Source organism: Harpia harpyja, chromosome 6 (genome assembly GCF_026419915.1).
Source record: "Harpia harpyja isolate bHarHar1 chromosome 6, bHarHar1 primary haplotype, whole genome shotgun sequence".
NCBI lineage: Eukaryota > Metazoa > Chordata > Aves > Accipitriformes > Accipitridae > Harpia > Harpia harpyja.
The window spans coordinates 69,328,364-69,354,012 of NC_068945.1; the positions used below are offsets into that span (position 1 = coordinate 69,328,364).

At 46.0% G+C, this 25,649-nt stretch overlaps 1 protein-coding gene across 3 annotated transcripts; it reads right to left on the minus strand.

Annotated features, from left to right (window-relative positions):
• Positions 1-2,732: 2,732 nt before the first annotated feature.
• On the minus strand, positions 2,733-25,606 carry KLHDC10 (kelch domain containing 10). 3 transcript variants are annotated; one of them, XM_052789638.1, is made up of 11 exons: positions 17,979-23,051; positions 17,561-17,690; positions 13,212-13,368; positions 11,658-11,879; positions 10,963-11,117; positions 9,604-9,752; positions 8,884-8,968; positions 7,893-7,959; positions 7,222-7,269; positions 4,897-5,036; positions 2,733-3,631 (listed from the first exon to the last, which is right to left on the minus strand). In XM_052789638.1, the coding sequence occupies exons 1-11, from the start codon at positions 17,987-17,989 to the stop codon at positions 3,422-3,424; spliced, it is 1,374 nt and encodes a 457-aa protein (XP_052645598.1). In that variant the 5' UTR covers positions 17,990-23,051; the 3' UTR covers positions 2,733-3,421. The 3 variants fall into 3 exon arrangements, with proteins under 3 accessions (XP_052645598.1, XP_052645600.1, XP_052645601.1); XM_052789640.1 differs by lacking the exons at positions 17,561-17,690; positions 17,979-23,051 and adding an exon at positions 13,936-17,277; XM_052789641.1 differs by lacking the exons at positions 13,212-13,368; positions 17,561-17,690; positions 17,979-23,051 and adding an exon at positions 25,395-25,606.
• Between the last annotated feature and the right edge of the window lie 43 nt (positions 25,607-25,649).

Sequence of the window (25,649 nt, forward strand, 5' to 3'; positions counted from 1 at the left end):
AGTGCCCTGCTTTGCAGCAGGACAAGCCCAGCAGTAGCTGCTGGTGGCTGCAAGGATGCCCTGAAAAGGTCCCACATCACCCTGAGCTGCCCTGCTTGGTGCTGGGAGCAGGGGAAATGTTGCGGGGTGAAGGCAGCAGGGCTGTCCCACAAAACCCTGTTCCGAGATGGCTTTTTCTCTCGGCGTGCCCTGTCCCCATCCCAGGCAGCATCACGGATGCTCTTCGCTCCTCTTCCCTCCATCAGTTGCTGAATCCTTTCCCTCTCCCTTAGGGAACTGGCCCTGCCCTGGCAGAGGCAGTGACACTCTGCCCTTTTGCTCGAGTATGGTATTGCACAGAGTGGAGTTAACTTGCCCTTAAAAAGGAGGAACTAGTACTTGGGCTAGAGGTGAAGACAAGCAGGAGATGGAGCAAGAAAAGCCTGGAGCTGTTTAGCCCTCAAGCTGTAGCCCAGAGCGAAGCCTCTGCCACCATAAGCCAGGGAGAAGCTTTTATCATTCAAATATTCAATGCGCAGTAGACTAGCAGCAACTCACGCAAACCCTCAAAAGGGAACTGTGAGCTTTGCAGTGCTTAAAACAAGGAATTTTTTAGGAAGAGCAGCATCCAAGCTCTTGTGCCTATGATGCAGCAGCAACCCGAGTTTACTGGGAGAGGAGAGGCCTCGTAACTCCCATCACTGGACAATGCCTGTATTTTCTGCTTTTATCTTTCTGTAGTACTCTTGGCCATGCTCCTGTAAGTTGTGTGTGCTGGGGACGTAGCGTGGCTGTGTCGGAAGGGTGAAACCAGCTCCAGGCCATTGGTGGAAGGGACAGGCAGGCTCTGGGCTTGGACCTTCAGTGGTCCAGCCAGTGGAAGGGGCTTGGGCACTTGGGTTTGGGTGACCCAGCGGTGACTTGGTGCGTCACAGGGACATCAAGGACTGTACCGTCCTGCCTGGGTGGTTGAACATGTTCCATGCCAGGATTTGAAGCTAAGATTTAAGTGATGGTGTTACAGGTGTCAGTATGGAGCCAGGCTGTGGCCACATGTGCCCCAGATCAACACCCACCACCCTTCCTCTTCCCTGTGGTCACATCGGGGGGGGGAAAGCTCCTGGCTGCCCCCATAAGGCTGCTGGAGCAAGGAAGACATTAGAGCTCAAGGAATCTGCTTAAGCAAAGATCCAGGCTTGGATGGTTTTAATATTGCCTTGGCGATGATGGGAGATGCGCTTTAAAGTAGGTAAAGGAAGAACCAGCACACGTATGACCAGGCTGTTCCAGTACGAAGGTCCCAGTGGAACTGGGGGCCAGAAGGCAAAGATGAAGTGCAGGTGTTCAGCCTCTGCAAGAGGTGAGAGCCACTGAGTTCAGGCCAGAAGAGGGAGCTGGAGAAAAGGCCCACTGGCCCAACCTGGTCCTGCAGAAGAGGACATCCCAAGCCAAGGGCAGGAGAGCAGGTACCCCTTCCCCAGCCCACAGCTGCCAGCAGGGTCTGGGTTCAGCTCCTGAACTGCTCCAGCAAGCAGTCAGGGAGGCTTGGAAGGGGGTTGAAATAAGGTGATAATGCTCTCCAAGAGCAAAGGCTTTCTGTCCCATAGGCTTTTTGCTAGAAGCCAGCCTAAACATAGAGTTGGGGACTGAAAAAGCTATGCAGTGCACCAGAGGTCCCCAGCTTGGCCCTGTGAGCTGCAAGTCCTGCAAGGGTATGAAGGGGGCAGATAGATACAACAGATTGGTGGCAGCTGCCACCAGTTTCTGTGGTCAAAAGCACCAGAGAATGCTTCAGCTATGATTCCTAATCTTTATTTTTCTGGGCCTTGACAAAAAAAAAAAAGAAAGGCAGCAACTGAGGCTACAGAAGGGGTAAAAAAATCTATCCCCAAGAACAGGGGAAGCTTAACATTGGGGCAAATGTTAACACTTCAACTGAACATGAGGGGTAGGTGCTCCCTAAGAGGGGTAGCAGTGACTCAGTCAGCCAGCGCTGTTCAGATTAACAATATGTGAAGACAATGCTATGGTTTATTTAAACATAATAAATGCAATCTCTTGAAAAGAAACAGTCTAACCCTTGCCTTTGATGATGGAAGGGGAAGGTACTAGGAAAAGCTGATTTAAAAAAAAAAAAAAAAGGCACTTAAAAACAGTCTTCAAATAAAAAGAATTTTACACAAACCTGATGCCAGCCCCCTGGAGCTGCTCAGAGTTTGATGGCCACTTACACATGGTCTCTGGAGCGAATTTCACAGTATATCAAGCACAGCAAGACAAGAGAGAGAGACATCCCTTCCTCTCCTGCCTGTGCAGAGATGACCACTGCTCACAGCAAGAGGGAGAGATGTTCCCTCTCTCCTTTTCTTGATGCTGTGTTTCCTGGGATGAGTGATCCATGAGTTTCCAAGGATCCATATTAAAACCACATGCAGCAATAACATCCCCCACCCCTGGAGGAACACGAAGCTAACTAGAAAAAAGCTGACGTGATGTGTGGGAGGAAGGAAAACAAAAAGCTTACTGGTACACGTTAGAGTCAGGTGCTGATAACCAGGACTTGAGCTGGCATGGGTGGCTCACACCCAAGCACTGGGTACAACACACTACAGGTTAAAAGACAGCTCTGAAATCTACAGGGTGAGTTTTCACTGTTAGCTTGTTCAGAGTGCAATGTGAGCCAAAAAGGTTTAAAAAAAGATTCAGCAAAACCTCTTCCCTCCCCTCACCACCCCAAGTAAACTACACAGTAGTCCATTAAGTGGCAACTTTTAACCAGTCTTCCAAGCAAACCTTTCAATATGAAAAGGTGAGGGACACAGACACGGGGTGTTTCAAATCATTGCACACTGCACCAGAAAAGCTGCACAGGCAAAGCTTCGCTCACTGCCCCGTGTGACGTTCCAGCCGTCTTCTGAAGCTCAAAGAGATGGGAACATACCCATGAAACACATGCAAAGCCTTCAAGCGGAAGGAGTTCTCGGTTTTATAGGGGGAGAGCTCAGCTGGGCATGAGTGTTATCTAAAGCAAAAGAACAGGTTGGCTGTTGTTCTGCATTGAATGTCCTCTGTTAGATACATCTTGTGAAAATACTAGGTTGAATGTGCCACGTGTAAGCATGGGCTCAGACATTCACAAAGTTCCCCACCCTCCCCAAGTAAGTTGCAAGCATGTGCTGATGACAGTTTGATGGCTGGATGTTATGGATTAGTTCCAGAGAGTATTATTGATTAATGGTGTAATTTAGATATCCATAAATAAGAAGTGGATTTTCAACAACTTAAAGTAAAAATTTCTAGAAAGGCATCAATGTATTTGCTGAGTAAGGCGCTGAGCGGGTTCCTCTATGTTCTTAGCAAGACCATCCATGGTATCCATAAATAGGGGGCAGGAGGGGGCTTCTTGAACATAGTGTGTCTTGGACAGAAGCATGAGATGTTCTCATTTTAGTCGCTCAACAAGTCCCTGCGTCAGTCCAAGGTGCAAAAGCTGAGATCTGGAGAGAGTTGCTAGATGAGGGAAATATTCCAGTAGCTTCTCCCACGACAGTTCCAGCAGACTGGGTACCACCAGCCACATTTTAAACAGAGAGCCAGTCCGTTTGTTTTCATGGATGTTGACCACCCCTCCGTGAACATACATGCAGCCGGCCTAGATGGGAAAAGGTGGAGAGGGGAGTTACATGGGGCACAGACCAAACTGGCACACCAGAAGGTGCTGAGGAGCAACACAGCCAGGAAAACCTGGATTTGACTCTCCAGATTCCCAGCTGGTTAATGACAGAGCGAGATTAACCTCACACACCTTTATGTGCTGGTAACAGAAGTGTCACTGCCTGAGCCAGTCACCCTGGGCTCCTCTCGTAGCCAAGGGGAGGAATCACTGCTGAAGGGCATGTGTCTCATCCTAAACCACATACCCACTAGCTTAAGAGTGCTTTGCTCTGTATTTTAGGTGAATTCTACCCCAGGAAATCAATTTTAGGAGTGGGGCAAAGTGTTAATAAATTAGTATCGAACCATACTTAGGTTTCAGCTAAAAAGAACGTATTTTTTTTTAAACTAAAACCACACCATACAAAGACATGCTGCATTCCCTGCTCAGCATAACCCTGCTCCAGGAACACCACCAATGCAGAGAGATGGGAAAAGCTCAGCTGCTGACCTATTCTGCGAGTGGCATTTTTTCAATACATAGGAAAAGGCATTCCTGCTGTCCAGGCACCCACCTGCAGTCACCAAGCTGCCTGGGAAACACCTTTATCAGGCCTACAGTTTCTCAGAAAGAGTTGCATTTATAACAATCTCCAAACTAGGTAACACCTGCTCTTATAACCAAAGAACCTGATCTCCGCCCTCGCATGCTGCCCTGAGGCGATGATCAGCTGAAGGAGGCTGAAGTCACAGCTAAATGCATTTCTTGTTGCCTGCTGCTTATCAGCCACAGGTCTCTAAGCTTCTAGTTACAGCAAAAAGCTCTAGCAATACCAATCTTGCCATTAGCAGTGGTTTCCAAAGAGGGCTGCTCCCCTGCTAAATCCAGGCTGTTCTCAGTAAGCTAAAACCAGTTTACTTGGGGGAGTATTTGTGCTTTTTCTCCTTTTGCAAACAGGAACTGCTGTTCACACATAGAATTACTCCTTGAAGCTGATATGGTTTAAAAGCTAAAACTCTGCATCACTGCTTTTAGAAAGCAGAATATACTGTGTGCTACCGCTCTTTAAACAGCAGCAGGAGTAAAAGGAGTCAAGGCAGTGACCTCACACCAGCCCGCAGCCTGCCTAAAGATGCTGCATCCAGTGGAGGTCACCTCCTTGGTAACATCGGTTCAGCTCTATTTGCAGCCCACACAAACGTCAGAGTGCTTGAACGAATGGCTTGAACTTCAGCTACATAGTAAAGAAATGAGTCACTTACTGGTGTGACAGCAGCACAGTGAAAATACACTGGTTCCGGCATGGCAGCTGGGAGCTTGACCCACTGGAAAGTTTGCAGATTCAGCTTCCAAATATCTCCCAGAATCACTTCTCCATTATAGCCTCCACAAACGAACACATCTGTAAGAGAGGAAACCCATGGTGCTTACAGGCCCAGCCATCCTTCATCCAGCAATTGCAGAACATGAAGTGACTGAAGTCAGCAATCACCTTTCCAAAACAGCTTTAGGATCAACAATTATTTTACCTCAACACAAGCTCTCAGTACCTCTCAAATCAGTCCCAGCACACTATTCATAATCACAGAGGCCACTTATAGAATCACAGAATGGTTTGGGTTGGAAGGGCCTTTAAAGGCCACCTCGTCCAACCCCCCTGCCGTGGGCAGGGACACATTCCACTAGATCAGGTTGCTCAAAGCCCTGTCCAACTGGACCTTCAACACTTCCAGGGATGGGGCATCCACAGCTACTCTAGGCAACCCGCTCCGGCGTCTCACCGCTCTCACCATAAAACATTTCTTCCTTATGTCCAATCCAAAACTACCCTCTTTCAGTTTAAAACTGTTGCCCCTTCTCCTGTCACTACAGGCCTTGGTAAAAGTCTTTCTCCATCTCTCTTGTTAGCCTGCTTTATACATTAAAAGGCCGCAATAAAGTCTCCCTGGAGCCTTCTCTTCTCCAGGCTGAACACTCCCAGCTCTCTCTACCTGTCTTCATAGCAGAGGTGTTCCAGCCCTTGGATCATTTCCATGGCCCTCCTCTGGACCTGCTCCAACAGGTCCACGTCTTTCTTTTGCTGAACGCAGTACTCCAGGTGGGGTCTCACCAGAGCGGAGCAGAGGGGCAGAATTACCTCCCTTGACCTGCTGGTCACGCTGCTTTTGACACAGCCCAGGATACAATTGACTTTCTGGGCTGCAAGCACACATTGCCAGCTCATGTCCATTTCCCAGCCTGCCTGTGATCCCAGCCCCACCATAGCAGATTCAGAGCTAAATGCTGTTGAGAAGCAGGAGGGCAGTGCAACTCCCACTTTAAGAAGCTGTATTAAGCCCTAGCTAACCTGAGTTCATAAGTTCCTGGGTTTGATCAGATTCTAGTGGTTTTAAACCCATGGGGAGCAGCCACAGCCCTGGCTCCTAGTCCTGCTGCCTGCCAGAGGCAGGTCCTTGCTCCCAGCTTTGCCCAAGTTCTCAACTCAGAGGCTTGCACTGCAGCAAAATACTGCTGATGAAGGCGACTGGAAGCATCTCCCAGCCCCTGCCTTACTTTTATTGGCACAATTAGCACTCCTAAGAAATATAATCTGGCACAGCACTCTTCTGCATGGCTCAGCACCCTTTAATATACAGCATTCAGTAATTGACCTGAAGAGTTTTGAAAAGAAGGATCAATATTGTAACTGCTTCTTCAGTCCATTATGAGCAATTTGTTTTATCAAGTTTCGAGGAATGCGTTCTTGTAGGACAATGAGGCTATGGGAGAGGCCCAAATCTAGTTGAAGGAACACTCTACCATTCAAAATTGTGGGTAATTGAACATGGATTGCACATGAAGAGCCCTCTCAAAGCTGTGCCTCAAACAGTGCCGCACAAGTGATTTACAGCAAGAACATCTGGAGGATCAAAGTGAAGAACAAAAGGCTCTACTAAGCTCCGTGCAGCTTCTAACATATAAAATCGCCCTCACTTTACTAGAGAATGGAAAGACTCAGGTGCTAACTCTGCTACCGCCTCATGATCCACTCCATATAAGCAGCTTGGATTTACAACACCACAAAAAGGACCCACTATCAGACATCTCCGAACAACCTTGTCTCTAAAGAACCTGGCTTCAGCACTTGGTCGCACTTTGCTTTTCACAGCGGACTGCAAAGCTAACAGGTTACTCATCAAGCTGTAGCAGGAGCATCATTTATACCTGTTTGTGATCTTGCAATCAATAAGTTGCAAAGTATCATGGACACTCGTGGCTAAAATACGTGATATCTTACATTGAAGTGGCCACGTGTCCAAAGGAGATTTACGTATTGCCTAAAATACTGCAGAATTCCAGAGAGCAACAGTACTGTGCAATGCAGAAGTAAATCTGCCTACAGCAACAAGATCCCTCATGTGAAGAGTGGTGCCAACTGGGCGGCTTAAGTCCTGTTAACAAGAAAGAAATCCTCTTCCAGAAAATACATGTGTGCCCTGCAGTTCTCACAAACATGTGTCAGAGGCCAGCATCTCTCAGGCTAGAAGGATGGGCTTGTCACTGCTAAGTTGTATAAGATATACCAATTTTCAAGAGGCATATCTTACCATTTTTTATCTGAACGCAGCTATGGCATCTTCTGGCTGCTGGGAAGCCTGAGGAGAATAAAAAAAAAAAAAGTATCAACTATAGTTGCTTTAAAGTGCTTGGGCAAGTGGTGATTATATCTCAACATAGAATCATGGATAGGAGTCACTTGTTTCATTTATAAGGGGCTTCTGCTTTCCTACAATCACGGGTATAACACCTCTACTTTAGCAACCAGCTGTTTCAGGTTTGACTCCTACTTGCTCTCCAGGGAAGGAAGAAATGTGCCAGAATCTCATTCCCCACAGACTCCAGCTCTCACCTCTGGCTTGGTGAAAAGCAGCAGCCAAGGGCCTACAAGGTTTCAGGGAAACCCCTGCTGCTAACCAGGCCAGCACATGTTCCCTCAGAGGGAGCAGAGATGATGCATATCTTCTGGGAGGAGAGCCAGCCACTATCATCTTTCCCACCCAGGGAGGGAGAGAAGCCAGGCTGCTAAATATGCTTCAGATGGGTTAGTCCTCACTGCTAAAGCTCTAAACAAGCAGGACCTCGAGGCCAGCATTAAGTCACGTACTGTACAACAAGGTTATGAAACCTTGTTTCTTTCAGCCTGCCAGAAAACTGCATTTTCAAGCACCTTGGCCACTCTCTGGTTTACAAGGGAAGACAGGGGAAATTCCAGACTCACCAACTTTTTCATGAGGTTTTGTGGCAATTTCCTCCCAGGTGTTGGTTTCAAGGTTGTACGCATGGATCTGAAGGGACAAAGAGGAGCCATTACTTCCTCCTGGCTCTCCGAGCACCACAATGATGCAGTTGCAGGCTCTGACCCAGGGAGCCACTATAAACAACACCTCTTTTTAATTAAGTGTAAATCCAAAACCAGCTAATCGCAGCCAGTGACTAAGCAGGTATAAAATCACCTTCAAAGCGTACCAGCTTACTAAAGCTTTCATCTCAGGCTTTGCTATTTGAGCCCCACAGCTGAAGAAAAAGAAAATTGCTTTTAAAAAAACTGGACCAATTAAAACCCACACCCTCCAGTTCTCAAAAGTGTTTAGAAATACCTATCTCATACTGCCCATAAGGAGAAAAGAAATGCAGAGAATGGAGAGATAAAAAGTCACATTAACTGCTGCAGTTTCAAGTTTTTTGGAAGTGGAGCACTATTTAAAGTGTCCTCGTTTATCATTTCGGCATTCAAGATGAATTCACTCTTCCCTCTCCAAATTGTATTGGAGAAAAAACATTTACCACAAGAAAGGAAATTAAAGTATACCATTAAGGGAGAAGACAAGAAAAGAGTCACCGTATCAATATCTGAATTTAACATCAAAGAATTCCTTCCTTTGGTACTTTCCTGTTTTGGCACAAACACAACATTCAGAAATATGTCCTAAGTGTTTTTAAATGAGAATCTTTGATAACAGGTCTACAGAATGAAGCTGGTTTGCAGATCGGTATGGTCACTGGGTACCACAGATTCATCATCTGTAAGTCAACATGACATGTTTGTGGCAAGACGAGGTTTTACAGAAATAGGAGAACAATCTGCTCCTAGTTATCTATTTTTTTACCAAGCTCTCCAGGCAAAGCGAGATGAAGAGACCGTGCTGGTTATACTTCACTGTAGAAAATCTCCCATCCAGGCAAGCACTCAAGGTTCCTGATTGCCTTACCTTATCTAAGGAATAAGCTGTCCAGGAAGTTCCACCTCCCAAGATATAAATCCGTTGACCATCATGTGCGATTTCATGTCTGTATCTGAAGGTGCAAAGAAGGACATTTAGCAGCACAAGCAATTACTGCAAGTGAGCAACAACAAAAGCCCTCTAGAAAACAGTACCAAATTTGAGTGGTTTAAGCAGACACCCCAAGCCTGGCTATGCTGTATCAGTCCCTCAGGTTGGGAGCATTCAGAAGATGTGGAAGCTTTCATGAGCAATCTAAGCAGCACCCCAGAAGCTTGCAAGGCATTTTCTGAGAGCAGAGCACCACAGAACTTAAGTACAGTCATTTATGGAGCACCACAACGGCCATCAATATTCCAGCCCCTTCTCTCACTAAGATAGTCACTGATTGATTTCCCAGCCCTCCTTCCTCCATGCCTTGCTACAGAATAGGACAAGAGACAGGGATCAACAGGAGCCTCTTGCCCTCCTCAGCACTCACCAGCTGCCCCAAGTCCCCAGCTCTGTTCTGGCACCACACAGTCCAGATCAGTGTCCTGGCAAAGGCTTCACACCCCATCCCTACATCCCCCTGCAAGCCAGACTGCTGGAGCACTGGTTGTGCAACGTTCACAGCTGAAAACACTGCTCTAAGAGTGCCCAGAAGCCTGTCCGTAAAGGTGGTGACTCCCCTGTGTAAAAGGTCTCTGAGACTGTCCAGCTTCTCACCTCTCCTCTGGCATGTCACACGACATATTGTTTGGTTTCAGCTGGATCCACTCTCTAGTGTTGAGGTCTAGCTTATGTAGGTCAGTACTGTAAATGTAACCAGTTGTTCCTCCAAACACATAGAGACAACCATTGATGATGGCCATGGCCTGGAAGGTAACAGAGAGAAACCAGTCAGAAAGGACGTGCGACATCAGTGTCTAAAAAGAGAGAATTCCCACCCTCCCAAAGCAAGATACTGCTTGCAAAGCTCTACCTACAACTTACAAAATGACGTGTTCAGGAGGAATATGAAGGGTAAACAAGGATGATACACAAAAGATGGGGGGCAGGGGGTGTCTGTAGGAAGGAAAAGTAACTCCGTGGTCACAAGATGAGGACCTAGAAGTGGAGCTGCTGAGTTTCAGGCATCAGACAAAACAGATCTGTGCAGCAAGGGCTCCCAGGAGCTAAAACCAAAGCACAGTTAACCCTGAATCTCTTCCACGCTGACCTTAAACAGATACTGTTACAGAGAATCTTACAAACCAGCTATCAGATAGCCAGTGGCATTAAGCGTAACAGAGAAAGCCCCAAACACAGTGGATAAGTCAGACTAAACAATAAAGACAGCCTGTACAATTCAAAAGCACATGGACTACTGACACTGTGAAGATGGTGCAGGCACCATTCCCTGATGCAGTCCAAGGTGGAAGCAGAGACGTAAGCTCCTTCTGCTCCCAACTGCCTGTTTGCCAAAGGCCAGCTCGAGCTGAACTGGGCAAAGGGAAGATTACTTTCCTTCCTCCCTAAGTGTCTGGCGCACATCTAAATGAGAAATTAGTTGGGTTATAAATATCTGCACCACAAGTACATTGGCAGTATTATTGGAAAGCACAGCAAAAGCTGGCAGTCCTCCTGTAAGAGTGAACCTAGTTTTTTGTGCACCATGCTCATCCAGGACATTATGGACAGTTTTAAAAGTTGTTATTCTAATACAAACAAGACCTACTAAACACTGTTTTCATTTAGAGTTTGGGGTTTAAAGGCTTTGAGGAGGCTAGAGAGCAACTCCAGAAACTACCAACCACTCCTTAAATCAGACATACTTTTTCATTCAACTGCACCTGGCATTTAGTTAACAAATTTTGGCTTTTCTAACTACAAGAAAACTACACTTTTCCTTTGTAATCTCAAAGAACCAAGACCGCTCTGTTTCTTTACAAATGGTACCTGCCTTCCCTTACACTTATGTACATAGAGAACAACTCTGGTTACTAGCAGAGAAGAGATCTCCATGCCCTGGCCCCTTTTCTGTGACACACAGCGCAGTGTACGCAGGCACAGGCAAAGTGCCTCGACAAGGGATGTCCTTCATACCTGGCCATAGATTCGATTGGGTTTCTTTCCTCGGCAGCTGAGCAGAGCCCATCTTTTGTACTTGACGTTGCAGACATGGACGTCGTTGCCATTGCTCTCCCCAAAGGGGATCCCGGTGCCCCCGAACACAAGCAGGTTGTTGCCATGCAATACAACTAGGAGAGAGAGACAGAGCAGAGATACATGTTGCTGCGAGACGCGGTAAAAGAGAACAACTCTCTGCTCTGGAGTCAGTAGGTAGAGAGTGTTCAATATTGTTCAAATACCCTACAATTCACACTATGTATTTATGGCTTTGAAATGCTCTAAAAGAGAAAGAATGAAAGCTAAAACCATGGTAACCAAAGGCCTACTTTTAAAAATGGCTAGTGAACAAAGAGATCTATTTTTGGATGCTTTGAGATGTCTGATTGCACTGAGCACCTAGCTGCTGAAAGTGCAGGTGCCTTGCAACTATCAAGCTAAATACCTCGAGACTACCTCTTGCATTTGAAATTTTTTCTTTCCCTCTGCCTCAACCCGAGAGAAAGAGGAAAGAAAAATCACAAAACCAACCTAAACTCAAGGCCTACTCGCAGAAGAGTTGGAAACAGGATCCAGATTTCCCAGTTCTTGCCTGGTTTTGCATTCCACCAGGGACATCGATTAAAATAGCTTCAGGAGCAGACGCATAGGAATTGAATTTCCATACGTACGTGACATGGAGGCTAGTTCCCTGGGCATGTACCCTTCAGTGCCCATTTGATGCCAGGTGTCTGTAGCAAAGTTGTACCGCCAGAGTTCCCTGAAGAGCGGGTAGTCTTCATTCTCTGGCCCACCGGACTCATCGTAGTCAGGATTGTAGCCTCCAAACACATACAAGTTGGCACTATCTGCCACGCAACGATGGCCACTTCTTGCTGGTGGAGACCTATGGCCTACAGCAAAAAGAGAAGGTAAAACAGCTTCAGTGAAATGCCAGCAGAGGAGCTGAGCTTGTGTCTGAGGGTCAGGACTACACCCGCTGCAGTGGTCCTCCAACAAGAGTGGCTGGTGTTTAGCCATAGGGAAGCATGTCTGCAGCCAGGATGAAACAGCTCTGTAATGACAGATCCACTTCTCCAAGCAGGAATGGGGAGAGCCTCTGCGTGTCACCATCTCACGCATGTCCCTGGACCACACCTGCCTAAGGAGGCCTGTCTGCAGGTCAACATGTGACAATCCTTCCGTAAAAGCTATTTCTGAGATATCTTAAAAATTCCCCCTTCTATCATTCTGTATGGCAGAGTTCACTTAGGAAACAGTTCCAAAATGTTTATATTTAAAGCTGACTGGTGGGAACAAAGAAGAAAAGTAATGCTTTGCTCTCCATCCTACATAAACCTTCTCTCCATTTCTTCTCTTTTGCTCCTGGCACCTTGTATCTCAAGAAGGCTCTTTCACCTTGCACACCCCCGGCTTCCTAAACATTAAGCAACACAGGTCTGATACAGCAAGTAAAATCTGCTCATAGATAAAGGCATTTGCACTGGGAGGGAGCGCAGCAGGGAACCCATCTGAGATCCGACAGGTTAAGCTTGACAACTGGCAGACGCAGCCCTTCCCAAAACGAAGCCCTCTGCCTACCCACCCTCTTCCCTAAAAGCCAATGGAAATAAAAGTGGGGAGGACAATTCAAGCTCAGACCTCAACTGGAATAGATAAAAAGACCAATTCAGTCCAGGAAAATCTAAACAGCAATATTCTTGTTGGACAACAGCAATTGAAGTCTCAGCTGACAAGTGATCAAAAAGTAATTCCGAGCTTGCTCGAATTTGATGCACACCAAGAGCCAAGCACAGTGCCAGATGTAGATGTTTTTCTTCAACAAGACACAGGACCACATAACGAATGAGAAAGATGAAAGGAGCAGAAAATGATCAGGTCCCTGAACAAAGGAGTTGGTTGTGAGACACATGTAGAACATCTCAAGCTGACTAAACCAGGAAGGCTTCAAGAGTCATTTTTTCTATGCAATACAACAGCTTTTTGGTGAGAGTAACTCTAAGCTTCATCTTGAGAAGGAAGATAGATAATAGTCCTCTAAAATGTACAATTTCAATGCATAACCATCACTCTCTCAAGCACATCCTCTGCTTGTTGCACCTCAAGACAGGCCCGCTTTGGTTCAGTTGACAATAAAGAGCAAACCAAAAAAAAAAAAAAAAAAATCAAAAGAAGATCCCCTGAAAACCCCCCACCCAAAGCAACCAGTGATCTTCACCACCCACCTGCTCTCACAGCTCTTTTACGGACTTTTAGGATGGAACAGGACCCAGTGAAGCATCTAATTAGGACCCATCGTGTTTTCTTCTTAGAGCTTGTTACAATTATCAGCAGTGAATCAGACATGCGGAGCAATAACAAATGAGGCATCAAGCATCTTTCCTACAGGAAAGGTGAAATAAATGATTTGTCCAGACTGAATAATGAATTTTAACTCAGCACAAGCAGCTTTGCTTAATCATGTTCCCCGTTTGCTGCTGCTGTAAGCTCCAACTCTCGTCCAAAATTAAGCTGCTCTACAGGGTTCAGACAAACTCCTTGTGGCTAAGTTTTGACAGATTTGGGTTGTTTCCAGTAATAATTATGTCTCACAGCAATCCCCACTTAGAAAACTAATAAGCACTGGCTGAAAGAGAGGGGAAGAAAGTTAAGGAATTAATGGAAAAAACTGTAGTCTGGCCTGGCTACTGAGACAGCACAGTGCCATCGGGCACCTAGCGTGGCATGGACATTAGCGCACAGGAGGGGTGGATATTACATGTACTAACAGCAGCAGCCAGGAACTAGTGCTGGACTAAACTGTTAAAACAAATATTACGTGCTTTAGAGGTGATTCACAAAGAGAAAGAGAAACATCCGTCCCTCTGGCCTTTTTTATTTTAAACTCTGAAACTATCCAAAGAGATGGATTCATTTTTAAGTGAACACATTGATAATAAAGGTATTTACAATCAAGGTAATTGTTCAGACTCTTCTAATCAGAGATGCTTCGAGAGTGCAGTTCATCTGATCCTGAATATCTGCAAACAAAACCATGCTTGAGAAGTGCCCATGCCCCTCTGCAGCCTATAGAGGATATCCTAGCGAAGGGCTCACGTGTCTGTGCTTGGCCAAAGGGAGCTCATCCTGCTTGTTTCTTCTTCTGTGTTTGCCCTGGAGGTCTCCAAAAAGACCTGAAAGAACTGAAATGGGAGCTTAATTCCAGCAAAGACTGGGAGCACTGATGCACACATTTTGCAGGGGAGTGAGGATTTAATTCAATCATCCATTGAATTTAAAAGGTATTAGGGAATTAGGAGTTCAAATATTACATTAAATATAGATCCTATTTCCCTCTAGTTATAACACTTGCTGTGAGAATTTTCCAGAGGGAAGAGAGAAGAATAAGGCTGAGTTTTATATAAAACCAACAGACTAAAGAGTAAGAGGCATAATTCAAAGAAAATAAATTAAAAAACAAAACCAAGGAAGCCTTCTCTGCCATTCACCTCTCAAAATTAAAAAGGGAAGACACCTGACTTTGCCATAAAGCCCCAGAACAGCTAAGTTTCAACAGAAAGGGATCAATGTTCGATGCATGCAGGTCCTCAAGATAGCGAGATGGGTACATTAAGCCCATACACAGCCCAGCTGGTTTCACCTCTTCCCATTTACATAGAAACCCATCTCCTATCTTTAAAAGACGATTTTTTTCAAGATATTTTTAAGACACAGAAAGGGCATCAGAAGGCAGAGCTGGTGTCAAACAGATACTTGCAAGTACCCAACCGAGATGGTCTGAAAGGACCACCCTTCCCATGCAGCCATTCCCTGCCCATTCCCACTACTCTCGCCAACAACTCAAAGGGCTCTGTGAACTAAAGGAATGCATTTTTCAATCAAACACTCACTCAGTAACTGTCTTTTGTCAGAAGCTAGGGATCCTCGTGGCAGAGCTAGCAGAAGAAATGATGCCTGTCCCTGGTCATGCATTCATAACTCGGCTGCTCAGGGGAAATCCACTGTCCTCAGCATTAAGCTGAGCACCAAACCGCGGAGGAGAGCAGCTGAAATGCTTCCTCCTGCTGTGCCTGCTACGTGGCGGTGACTCCCAGGGAAAGGAGGGCTGGAAATGCCAACCAGAGCAAGGTTTCCAAAAGCTCAGGGCAAACCCCTGTAGCTACAAACACATGCAATTTCATTTCACTCTGCTCGAGAACAACAGATTTTCTGCTCTATTCAAGCAGACCCCAGTTGTGTTTGCTTAACATATAAGGAATGAGTTATCTCCAAAGGCTTCACGTTTCCAGCCCGCTGGTTTTAAGCTCCGCTCTTCACTAACCCCTTCATCTCAATGGACTAGATCCTCCTGCTCGCAGAGGCCCAGAGAAGATGACATATCTACCCATAAAACAGGAAAAAAAATTATCCAACACATCTTCTGAGTCACCTACACCAGCACACTCGCAAACGTATGAATGAACTGAATGTTAAACTGAGTTAAATTGCCCCCAAACTCTTCTATTCAGAATTGAAGTGACCTTAATTCACTTCAGAAGAAAGTCTTAGAAAAAGATTCCTCTAGTTATATCTTTTTAAAGAAAAGACCTGTAAAAGCTGAATCTATTTAAGAGTTAATTCAGATTAGTTTCTTCAGCAGACAAGCTCTATGACTTTTACCTCCAATAAAGAGCTGCACTTCCATTTAATTATGTTTTATCAGATGATTCACATCTCCTACTGAAATTCTTCACGCAAGTTTTGGATCTGTTTTCGCTTCAGCATTAGCGGTGCACAACAAGCCTATTACACAAGCACAAACTTTAGATGGTGCAGGAAGATGGAAACACCCAAGGGTTTGCTAACTTCTTCTTCTAGTTAGCAAAGCCCATCTCCCCAAGAGCTGAACCTGCCACAGATTAAAGAAACATCCAACACTAAGCAAAGCACAGTGAGACACCATCACAGTGAAAAGCTGCAAGTCACCAGGCCTCGCTATGAATTCTTTGACACTGGACATGGAAAGTAGTAGAACAACGTACCGAGTCAAGACAGAACTGCGGGAAAGAGGTCGTAAAGCTAGTTATAGAAAATGGCTTTAAAGTGGATGGATATAACTCAGAAAGCACTCGCTTTCCCAATTTAAGACTCCAAAGTGAAACAGGAAGGAAGGATGGGAAGGTGCAGTCACAAGGAGACTCCTTTTCCTTGGTCCTGAGGGGAGAAATGGGAACAATAAAACTTTCAGAGAATAAGAAGCTCCACAAACAGAAAGAAGTTGAAATATCATGACAGGGACATAATTAAGGAAAGTCATAAATTAGGACCAAGCTATCCGATTGAAACTTGCTTGCTGGCTATGCACTGACCTGTTAACACCCTGTTAAATTCACCCTTTTCAAGTGATTCATTGAGTGACTTCAGAGGGAGCTGCTCCGATGGCCCAGATTGACTTTGTTAAAGTGGATTCCTAATTGAATACCTCTCCTGCAAGAGGTATTATTAGAACAGGAGAGTAAGCAAAACGGCGGCATGAATATCTGTTCCCGAGTTTCCTGACGTGACACAGCACAGCAACCAATGCATGAGACATTCATTTCCTACCTCTCCAAAAACTCTGAATACAGAGTAGGTCTGGGGCGAGGAGGAGGAGGAGAAGAAAACAGAGATGTTCATTAAGAAAATTTAAAGAAACCCTTTATTTTGGAGGAGAGAGCATAATGGTCCTGAATGGTGTTCAACAACACTCCCATTCAAAATATCCCTCTTATGGGGAGGACGAAGCTGAATTGCACCCGCTGGTCCATAAATACTGTTCCTATTCTGACTAACACAAACTTAAAAGTTTATTAAATTCCAGCTCTGGGGCCTTAACAGCTACAGAAATCTATGGAAGGCCTGGAGAAAAAAAACCAACATAAAAATCCCTTGGTACCAGCAGATTACTTGAAGTTACAGAGCAGATTAAATGCTACCAGCATGCCCAGAACCACAGCATGTGTCAACAGCTATGCTCAAGTCTACTGGATTTCTCTACCACTTTTCAATAGCTCTATAATAAAGTTATACAAGAAGAAAATTAAACTGTGAAGTACCAAGTGGTTGCACTGATTCTCATGCAGTGCAAATGTAAGGTGAGAGGCGCTTCAAACAGAGCAGCACAAAGACAAGTTTCGAAGAACAAAGACGTTTTCTTTCCATTCGATTATCCTCCCTTTCATGACTGCAGGAAAAAAAATGCTGGCATCATCTCACTGGCTAGGTTAAACAAGAGGGGAGTACCCACTCTTTGAATTAGTAAGCCAGCCAGCTGGGCTTTTTTTTTTTAAATAAGAGGGGGAAAAAGGTCTAATTAGCCAAATTCATTTCTTAAAAATAAACAATGAAAGAGTTGAATACGAAGTTTTGAGAGCCTGCCTGAAACCATCCTTTTTTTTTTTTATCATGACCATGGTGCCAGAGAAAAACCAAATAAATCTATTAATCAATGAGAAGCTCTTGGCAGAGGGTGAGGTCTGCCTATGCCATCAGGTTCTGCAGAATTTGATTTTTATTTTTAAGGGAATTTTCCCTAATCACTACCATGCCTTGTTACCAGTTCCTGGCAAACCAATGCAGTGCTGTTCTCCCGAGGTGGCAAATCCACAGCCGCTGCCTCCCTTTCCCAACCAGCCTTGGAAGGAAGAGGCCAAGGGTCTGGGCTGTCCCACCATCTGCTCAGAAACCTGTAAGCAGAAAGGAAAAGAATGACCCCTGTATCATCCCTCACTAGGGCCGGTGTGAGGCTGAGCAGTAGCCAAAGCAACCTGCAGCAGAAAAAATGATTCCTGGATCCTTTGGGAGCAAAGAAGATGAGGTAAGAGAAACTGCTAACCTCACGCTTAAAAGGCAACTAGAAATGGAAACAGGTCAAGTTTTTTTGCCACCACAGCTACCAGAAAGAGATTTGGCTGTAGCTAGCAGAAATGGCAGGAGCAGGACTAAATAAACATACTCTTATTGCAAACACATACCCCTTCCCCATGGGTTACTGCCTTGGAGCTGCAACTGCGACGACTTTCCAGCTTCAGGATGCCTCATTTCTAAAGTCTGCCACGTGCTGTTTCTTGCTAAGGGTGCAAAAAATATCCTTTTGCACAGTCAGATCAGCTGACTCCAAGCCTCAGGTGTCAATTTTAAAGTTTTGCCTCTTTATTCTTTCAGCCTTAAGGGATCACTAAAGATCCATCTGAAATTGGAGCACAATTATAATGTTTTGACATGCTGCTTGCCCCATTCCAAGTCACTGAATTACAGAAAGATCCTAACAACATAGCAGTCAAAGCATTTATGATTTGTTTTTCCATGTACTGCTTGCTTGTTTCATGCAACCACTTCACTACTTGCTCATCTGGCTGTTTAAAGACATTGCCGTTCACAAAAAGGAAAGCACATAAGATAAAGGCAACAGAAATTACAGAGAACTGTCTATTCCCTTCAGAATACACAGGGAACGATCCTCAAAGCCCAAAGCAATAATTAAAGGCCAATGTGAAATGTTTCACTCAAATCTTGGGGTCACGTCTCACCCCAAGAATCTGTATTTTCCTTACAGCACATGGCCTTCTCCATAGAAACAGCAAATCCCTGTTTTTTTCTTTCCCTTTTGCCCAGCTCACGTTAAAGCAGCCAAAAAGCAAAGGAAAAGAGCACGATCGAGATCCTGCCAGCAGTGGATGGAGCCAGGGGATGCTCTGGCATCTGGATGCTCAGAGTTTGGTGCAGCAGGGAGGCAGTTGCTCAGTGCGGTTTTTTTCCCCTGTAAAACAAACCTTCCTGGGCACTCAGGGGAATCAGTGAAATGTATTCATCTGGTATCAGCCTCTCAGAAGATGTACAGGCTCCAGATCATCTCATGCAGGCGACCCGAGTTAAAAAGGATGACTGGTCTCGAGTTCACGGTTTCCACACAGGAGGTGAGACTCAGGGTCAGAAGAAACACTTGGCTTCTAACCTTCAGAAAAGAATTTTATCCAATAAAAGTTGCCAATGTTTCTAAATCTCAAGGACAAGCAACCAGTTTGGTTTTTTCCCAACCAAGATGCATTTGGAGAAAACAGTTTACATGTGCAGCATATTTTTTATCAACAGATCAAACTTCAAAGTTCTTTAAATATTTGAAAATTAGGAAATAATGGCACATGAAAGCTTACAGATTCCTATTGCTAAATGAAGTTTGTTTCAAACACACAAAAGACCATTTATTAAGATGATGGTAGTTCAACCCTAAGTTCACAATGGCCGTCCAAATGTTTACAACCAACAGTACACACCCTTTTTTAAGCTAGCTATTTAGAGCATCACCTCAACCACGCTGCACAACATAATGCCAGGTCACCAATAATGCATGTGATTTACCAAAACTTATCCGAGCAACAGCTATCAGTGTTCACAACACAGTGTGGCAGCTGTGTTTTCATCTCCAACGCATGCTCAACACAGCAGGCAGGATAAAGAGCAGACCTACTGAGATGATAGCACGCTTCTGCCAAGTAATTCTGCTTTGCAAAAGTAAAGATTAAATGCTGCTCTACCTGTAGTTCCTTGAGCAATATTATACAAGACAGAGCAAGGGAAGGCAGCCGTCCCATGGCATAGACAGAAAGCATCTGGACTCAAGCTTTCGTTGTAGCACTCACTAGCTAACGCTGTGCAAGCTCCCAGTTCATTCCTTGAACAAAGCAGTATCATTTTTCTTGTGTAATTTGATGGATTAGAGCTTGCCATGCACATCAGGTAACCTGAAACAGAACAATGTTGAGGACCTCGTCCAGTTTAACATTTGGAGCTGGCAGGGAAATAAAAGCAAGGATCACATTCTGCCAGGCTACAATAGGAAAACTCAGCCAAAATAGATTGCTAGCACAAAAAAACAGATTCCTGGGCTGCAATCAAAGCACGGGTGGTTTTAATATACTGAATTTTCATTCTGGTTAAAGACTCGCATCTAGAGAGATGTTCCTCCTAGAACTACACGACTACTTCCTATTTTGATATTTACTGATGAAAACTAATTGCAGGTACAGCCATGAATCCTCTTCATTTTATGTGTGGCTCAAATCAGGATTTGAAGACTATGCTAAAGTATTTTAAATCAAGCCCTTCTTTCCCTCTCCTCCAGACCACCTCGACAAAGCACAGTTTTATTTATTCCTGGAGCATAACCAACAGATATCCAGGTGTAGCCTCAAACACCTCCCAGAGCAGCAAGCCCAGCACCACCCTTTATAAGCTCCCTTTTTTCTCAACCTATTTTAATCATGACATCCACCAGAGGGTCATTTGCAAAGTAAAAGGTGCAAGAAGTTAGTGCAACAAAACTCTGTGAGATCTTAGGAAAGGGGAGGGTGATTTTGTTTTACAAAATACTTACATAAGCTGGTTCTGGCCACTCAAACCCACAAGAACCAAGTATATCCAAGTAATCCGGCCAGGATCACTTACTTACAGCACAGAGGGTGAAAGGATGACAGCTGCCAAGTCCTCGCTACAATTCCTGGGTTGTTCTTCATTTAGAAGAACAGACTAGTTTTGGACAGGTCTTTTATACCCTCTGGCTCCTAGGGCGAAATGCTTTGGCCTCAAGAGTTTTGCTTCCTTCTGCTTCCACGAAGTTTAGGCAGTTCTGCTGCCTATTGTCTGCGCCTCCTCATTCTGAGTTTCTTAAAGTTGTTCCTGTCAGGCTAACAGGAAAAGGAACGGCACAGGCACTGAGCTGCAACAGCATGGACTTTGTCCTGTAATCAAGGTGTAGGGTCTTCTGCTTGCAAGACCTGCCCCAAATATGCTGGCTTTTTCCATCAATCTGTGATCTTCAATCCTACTAATCCCAGTGCGAGGCTTATATTAGGCCACAATATTATTAGCATTACTACTAGCAATGTAATTTGTATTTCAAGCACTATTTTTGGAAATATAAACTAAATAACTACAGGATGTAAAGCTAACGAATATAGGGTGGCTTTTGGTTCTCATCTTTTCAAAGTAACATACCAGTGGTGAATAGCAAAGGTGTGTGTACACATCCTCTTTTACTGCTTCTTAAGGTTTTCTAAAGAGGGTATCAGTATTATTTTCCCTCCTACCTAGTTTTTCCAACATCCAGAATAGCAGGTTTCAGTATCTCCCTTTCCATTTATGATTTCTGCAAGACTTCTGAAGGACACTTAGGTCAAAGGCTGAAGCCAAAGCGCTGCTGGCTCTTGGGAGAGAGAACAAGACAAGTCAATATTGACTTTGACTCCAGTCTTCAAAGCTTCATCTTTTTCATACCAGCCAGACAAAATAAGTTTGTACCTCATGTAATTAGAGTCCTTTACAAATGTTTGGATAAGCAGGATGTGAACATGTCGCCGAGAACAAGGTTTAAAACCTGTTTGTTCATCCAGCTGCATTAAGCCTCCTCAGATCACACAGCTCCTTTTTGTGGCAGGCTGCCCATGCCCAAAAAATACCCAAGAGAGAAAGCAGGAGTGCCTGGGTCCCCAACACCTGAGCGACGACTCTGCCCAGGGTCAAGGGCAGCTGGGAGAGGCCAGAGGATCCAGCCAAGGATGCCAAACACAACCTACAGGCCACCGGCCAAGACCCTTTCAAATATTTGAAGTCTCTAAAGAAGCATTTCTAAGACAATGATCATTCTCACATCCAGCTGTGAGAGCTTTCGGGTTTGGACTGATGTCCAGAATGGGTCTGCTTCTTCATCCTGCTTCTCAGAGGCTTTTGTTTTCAAACCTCTTTGTAGCAATCACGTATTTCGAACATTTCTACAAGCGTGCTATTGATTGTCAGTATTTCCCATGATTAGTAAGATAGGAACAGGATTGTAATACATGAGATAGCATCCCAGAGCAGAGAATAAAATAAGGAGTCCTTCTGAGTGGACTGTCCTTACTGAGAAACCAGAGCAAAAGAGGAAACATATGCCCCAGAAATTCTATATTACAGATTTTACACCACTAAAACTGAGTGTTCCTTGGGTTGTTTTGTTTTTTTAAAAAAAATGTAAAAGGAAAATAAAGAAAGGAATTCTGGAAAATGAGAACCATAGAACAGCCCAGGTTGGAAGGGATCGGGAAAGATCGTCTGGTCCAACCTCTCGTGGGAAAGGGAGCCAACATGAGATTATTCAGCACCTTGTCCAGTCACATCTTGAAACTCTCCAGCAACAGGGACTCTACCACATCCCTGGGGATGTTGTTCCAGCGAATTATTGTTGTTACTGTAAAAAGTGTCTTTCTTACATTGAGATGAAACCTCTCCCCGTGCAACTTGTACCCACTGCCCCTTGTCTTCTCCATGTGGCTCCTTGTGAAGACAGACCCTCCGTCCTCTTTGCAGCTGCCCTTTAAGTACTGGAAAACCATGAGGAGGTTCCACCTGAGCCTTCTCTTCTCCAGGGAGAAGACACCTGACTCCTTCAGCCTTTCCACATACGGCAGGCTCTCCAGCCCTCTGACCATCTCCTTTGGACCGTCTCCCGTCTGTCCACATCCTTCTTGACTTGTGGGGACCACAACTGGACACAGCACTGAGTAGAACAGGATGATCCCATCTCTCTCTTTCTCTGCTAGTAATGCCCCTGCAGATGCAGCCCAGGTTCTGATTTGGCTTCAGGCTTGTTCCCCCACATGACACAAAGGGATTCAGGATATTAGGGTTTTCTGTTGTATTTTTTTTTAAATACATATTAGAAACTCTGAACCTCTCCATATGAAAAAAACACCTCTACTGTGACTGGTACACTGGGAAAATTATAGCTTAAGACAGAGCATAAATGCTGAGCATGCGAGAAGCAAAGATATATTTAGGTTTCCAGATTGTTTCTATCCACTTAACCCCAAGAGCCTGATGAAAACAAAGAAATTTAAATGTGGACAGGAAGATTTCCAATGAGGAGAAGAACAAACCACACACCACCTATATTTGACATTTTTGATCTTTCTAAAGCTTACTAACACGTAAAAATAGCTCCTTCCTTTCCCTTATCCAACACAAAATTTTAGATGTTTAGAGTCTTTACCCATCACGAGGCAGCAAAAACACGAACAGCTTTTTTTTTTTTTTTTTGAGCTGTTAAGCCATCAACGAGACTCTTTTGTAGATGCTGCTTGAGAAATGCCCCTATTGAGAAACCCTCGATAGAAACAGTCCGCTTGAGAAAGCAAACAGAGCAGCACAACCCTGGCACCAGCTCCCGCTAGCTGCCTGCTTACCTTTCGTAATCACTTCCCTGTACTCTCCAGAGTAAAAAAGGTGACAAAAGCTTAAAACCTTTTCTACAAGTAGGTGCAAAAGAAGAACATGACAAAAGCAGCACATAAGTCAAGGTGTATGCTCTTCTGTTTAACCAAGAGACAGCCCAGATCTACTTCAAATGACACACAACTTAGCAGGAGCAGAAGAGCTCTGCAGGGAGGGATGTAGTGAACACATCCAACACCAAAGCATGCTACGAGCTCTTTGCGTGCTTTCACGACAGTAATTACTTGTAAAAACAGGATTAAAAGGAGATAGCATGCTTTATGGAAAAAGTCTAGGGCATTGAATGGTGGGGAAAACAAAGGAATGCCTCCTGGAAACTCTGAAAGGGAACTGGGAGGTAAGAAGACAAACCTGGTTGGAGGAAATGGAAGGAGGGGAAAAAAAAATATTCCTCTGTCTCAATGGTTATGTAAGGGCTGCTGCTGGAGCTCTATAAATAGGACATTAACAGGTGTCGAATGGGGAGAAAACTCCAGCAATCGACTCAAACAGGATTTTTCCATCAGGTAGTTTTTCAGCAAGATCGACAATCAGCTTCAGGTTTGTTAAGGCTGGACTTACGTGCTAAGGCTGAACTGAATGGGGGCATTTTGTACCTGGGGCTGCAGCATCTGCCCCTGTGCAGGTGGTGGAGGGCAGGATTCCGTGTCGGGACATAACTGGAGGCCAAAAGTGGGATCGTTACAACCGCATCAGGAGGACGTGCTACCGGCTTGCTCAAGCCAATGATTAAAATTCAGGAACATGAAGATAATCAGTTCTTGTGTTACCAAAAAAGGCCCTTATCACAGAATGAAGGAAACATGTTTGAGAATTTGCCCCAAAATAGAAAGTGTGGAGCCACTTAGCAAATTCACAGTGGTCTTGCACAAGGCTCGAAGGTGTCCTTGCTGCAGATCTAGACAGGTTTCACAGGGATCGAAACATGGACCCTGGTCTGAAAGCCCATTCCCCGCTGCTGCTGGTGCTCCAGACACACCAAACACAGGCTCCTACCCCTGAGGCAGCGAGAGGCTTCACATCCCCCATCGAGGGATCTGAGTGGCAGGGCCAGGGGCAGCCAGGGCAGAAAAGGATGCCCTGGGCCTGGGGTACCCACCTCCTGGGTGGCAACACCCCAGCACCATGTGGCCCTTGAGGGCAGGGGGTGCTATGGAGATAAGGAAGGGGGGGGATAGCCCAAACCGATTGGGAATACCCCCATCACAGAACCATGGGGTGCCCCACGTCCCTCCCAGTATCGCAGAACTGCTGGGATGGGGGTGATCTTCCCAATCCTGCGACTCTGGGTTAACCCTGGCCTCCTCCCCCTAATATCCTGGGGCTGTTGGGGTGGGGTAATCCCCCCACATACCAACACTGCTAGGAGGAAGGTGGAAAACAGAAAGAACCACCATTCCCAGGTCACACGACTGGGCTGACATCTCATCCAAGGTCCCTCTGGTAGCCTGGACCCCCCATCCCAGGATCATCCCTCCCAGGACTGTGGGGCCCCCCACCCCAAAAACCTGATATGTTGGGATTGGGGAGGGGGGGGGGGGGTGACCGTGGGTTAGTCCAGGCCCATCCAGGATCACAGAGCTGCTGAGATGGGGCTGACCTCCACCAAGGACTGCGGGGTACCCTGTCCCGTCCCCCCCCATGTCCATGGGGATGGACCGCCCGTGTAGGGCATCCAAGCATCTCCCAAAAAGCTGAGACTGTCAGGATGGGGAAAGAAGAACGGCCGTCCCCTAGAGTCGTAGGAGAGGGGTGACCCCCCCACCCCTCAAGACCGTGGCTCCCCTTCAACACCCTGAAACAGTTTTGAAAGGGGTGACCGCCCCATCCGCAACTCCAGGACCCCTTATCCCGGGACCGTTGGGACGGGAACATCCCGGCCCTCCCTACACCACCCCCGGGGCCTTTGGGACGGGGTGACACCCACCCCCCCCAATCCCAAGCCCATAGGCTACCCCAGCTCCCCCTCAAAACGTCCCAGAGCCCCGGCACCGCGAGCAAACCCCCCCCCCAACCCCCAAACTGCGGGGTATCCGTCGTCTCAGGGCCTTGGGGACGGGGGTGTCCCGGTCCCCGACACCCCGGGGATGGGGTGACCCCCGCCCGGGGAACCGGCGACCACTCACCCGCCGAGCGCGGCCTGCACGGCAGCTGTACGAAACGGTTGAGGAGACCACCGCCACCCGCCGCACCGCCCGGGCCCTCCCCGACACCCGCCCGGGCACCGTCTGCCGCCGACATAGCCTCCCGTCCGCTCCTCCTCAGGGCGAAGCCAGGCGGCAGCCAACGGCGGGCCGCCTTCCAATCAGCGACGAAGTTTCTGCGGGCCGCGGCCTATGAAACGCGGGCTTCTTGGTAGGTGGGGGAAGGCCGAGGCGAGA

Excerpts from the sequence above, each read along its gene's own strand:
- KLHDC10 (XM_052789638.1), bottom strand. Across the intron at positions 5,037-7,221 it reads CTGCGTTCAGATAAAAAATG|ATGTGTTCGTTTGTGGAGGC; the intron begins GTAAGATATGCC and ends CCTCTCTTACAG. Across the intron at positions 3,632-4,896 it reads ACTGTGCTGCTGTCACACCA|GCCGGCTGCATGTATGTTCA; the intron begins GTAAGTGACTCA and ends TTTCCCATCTAG.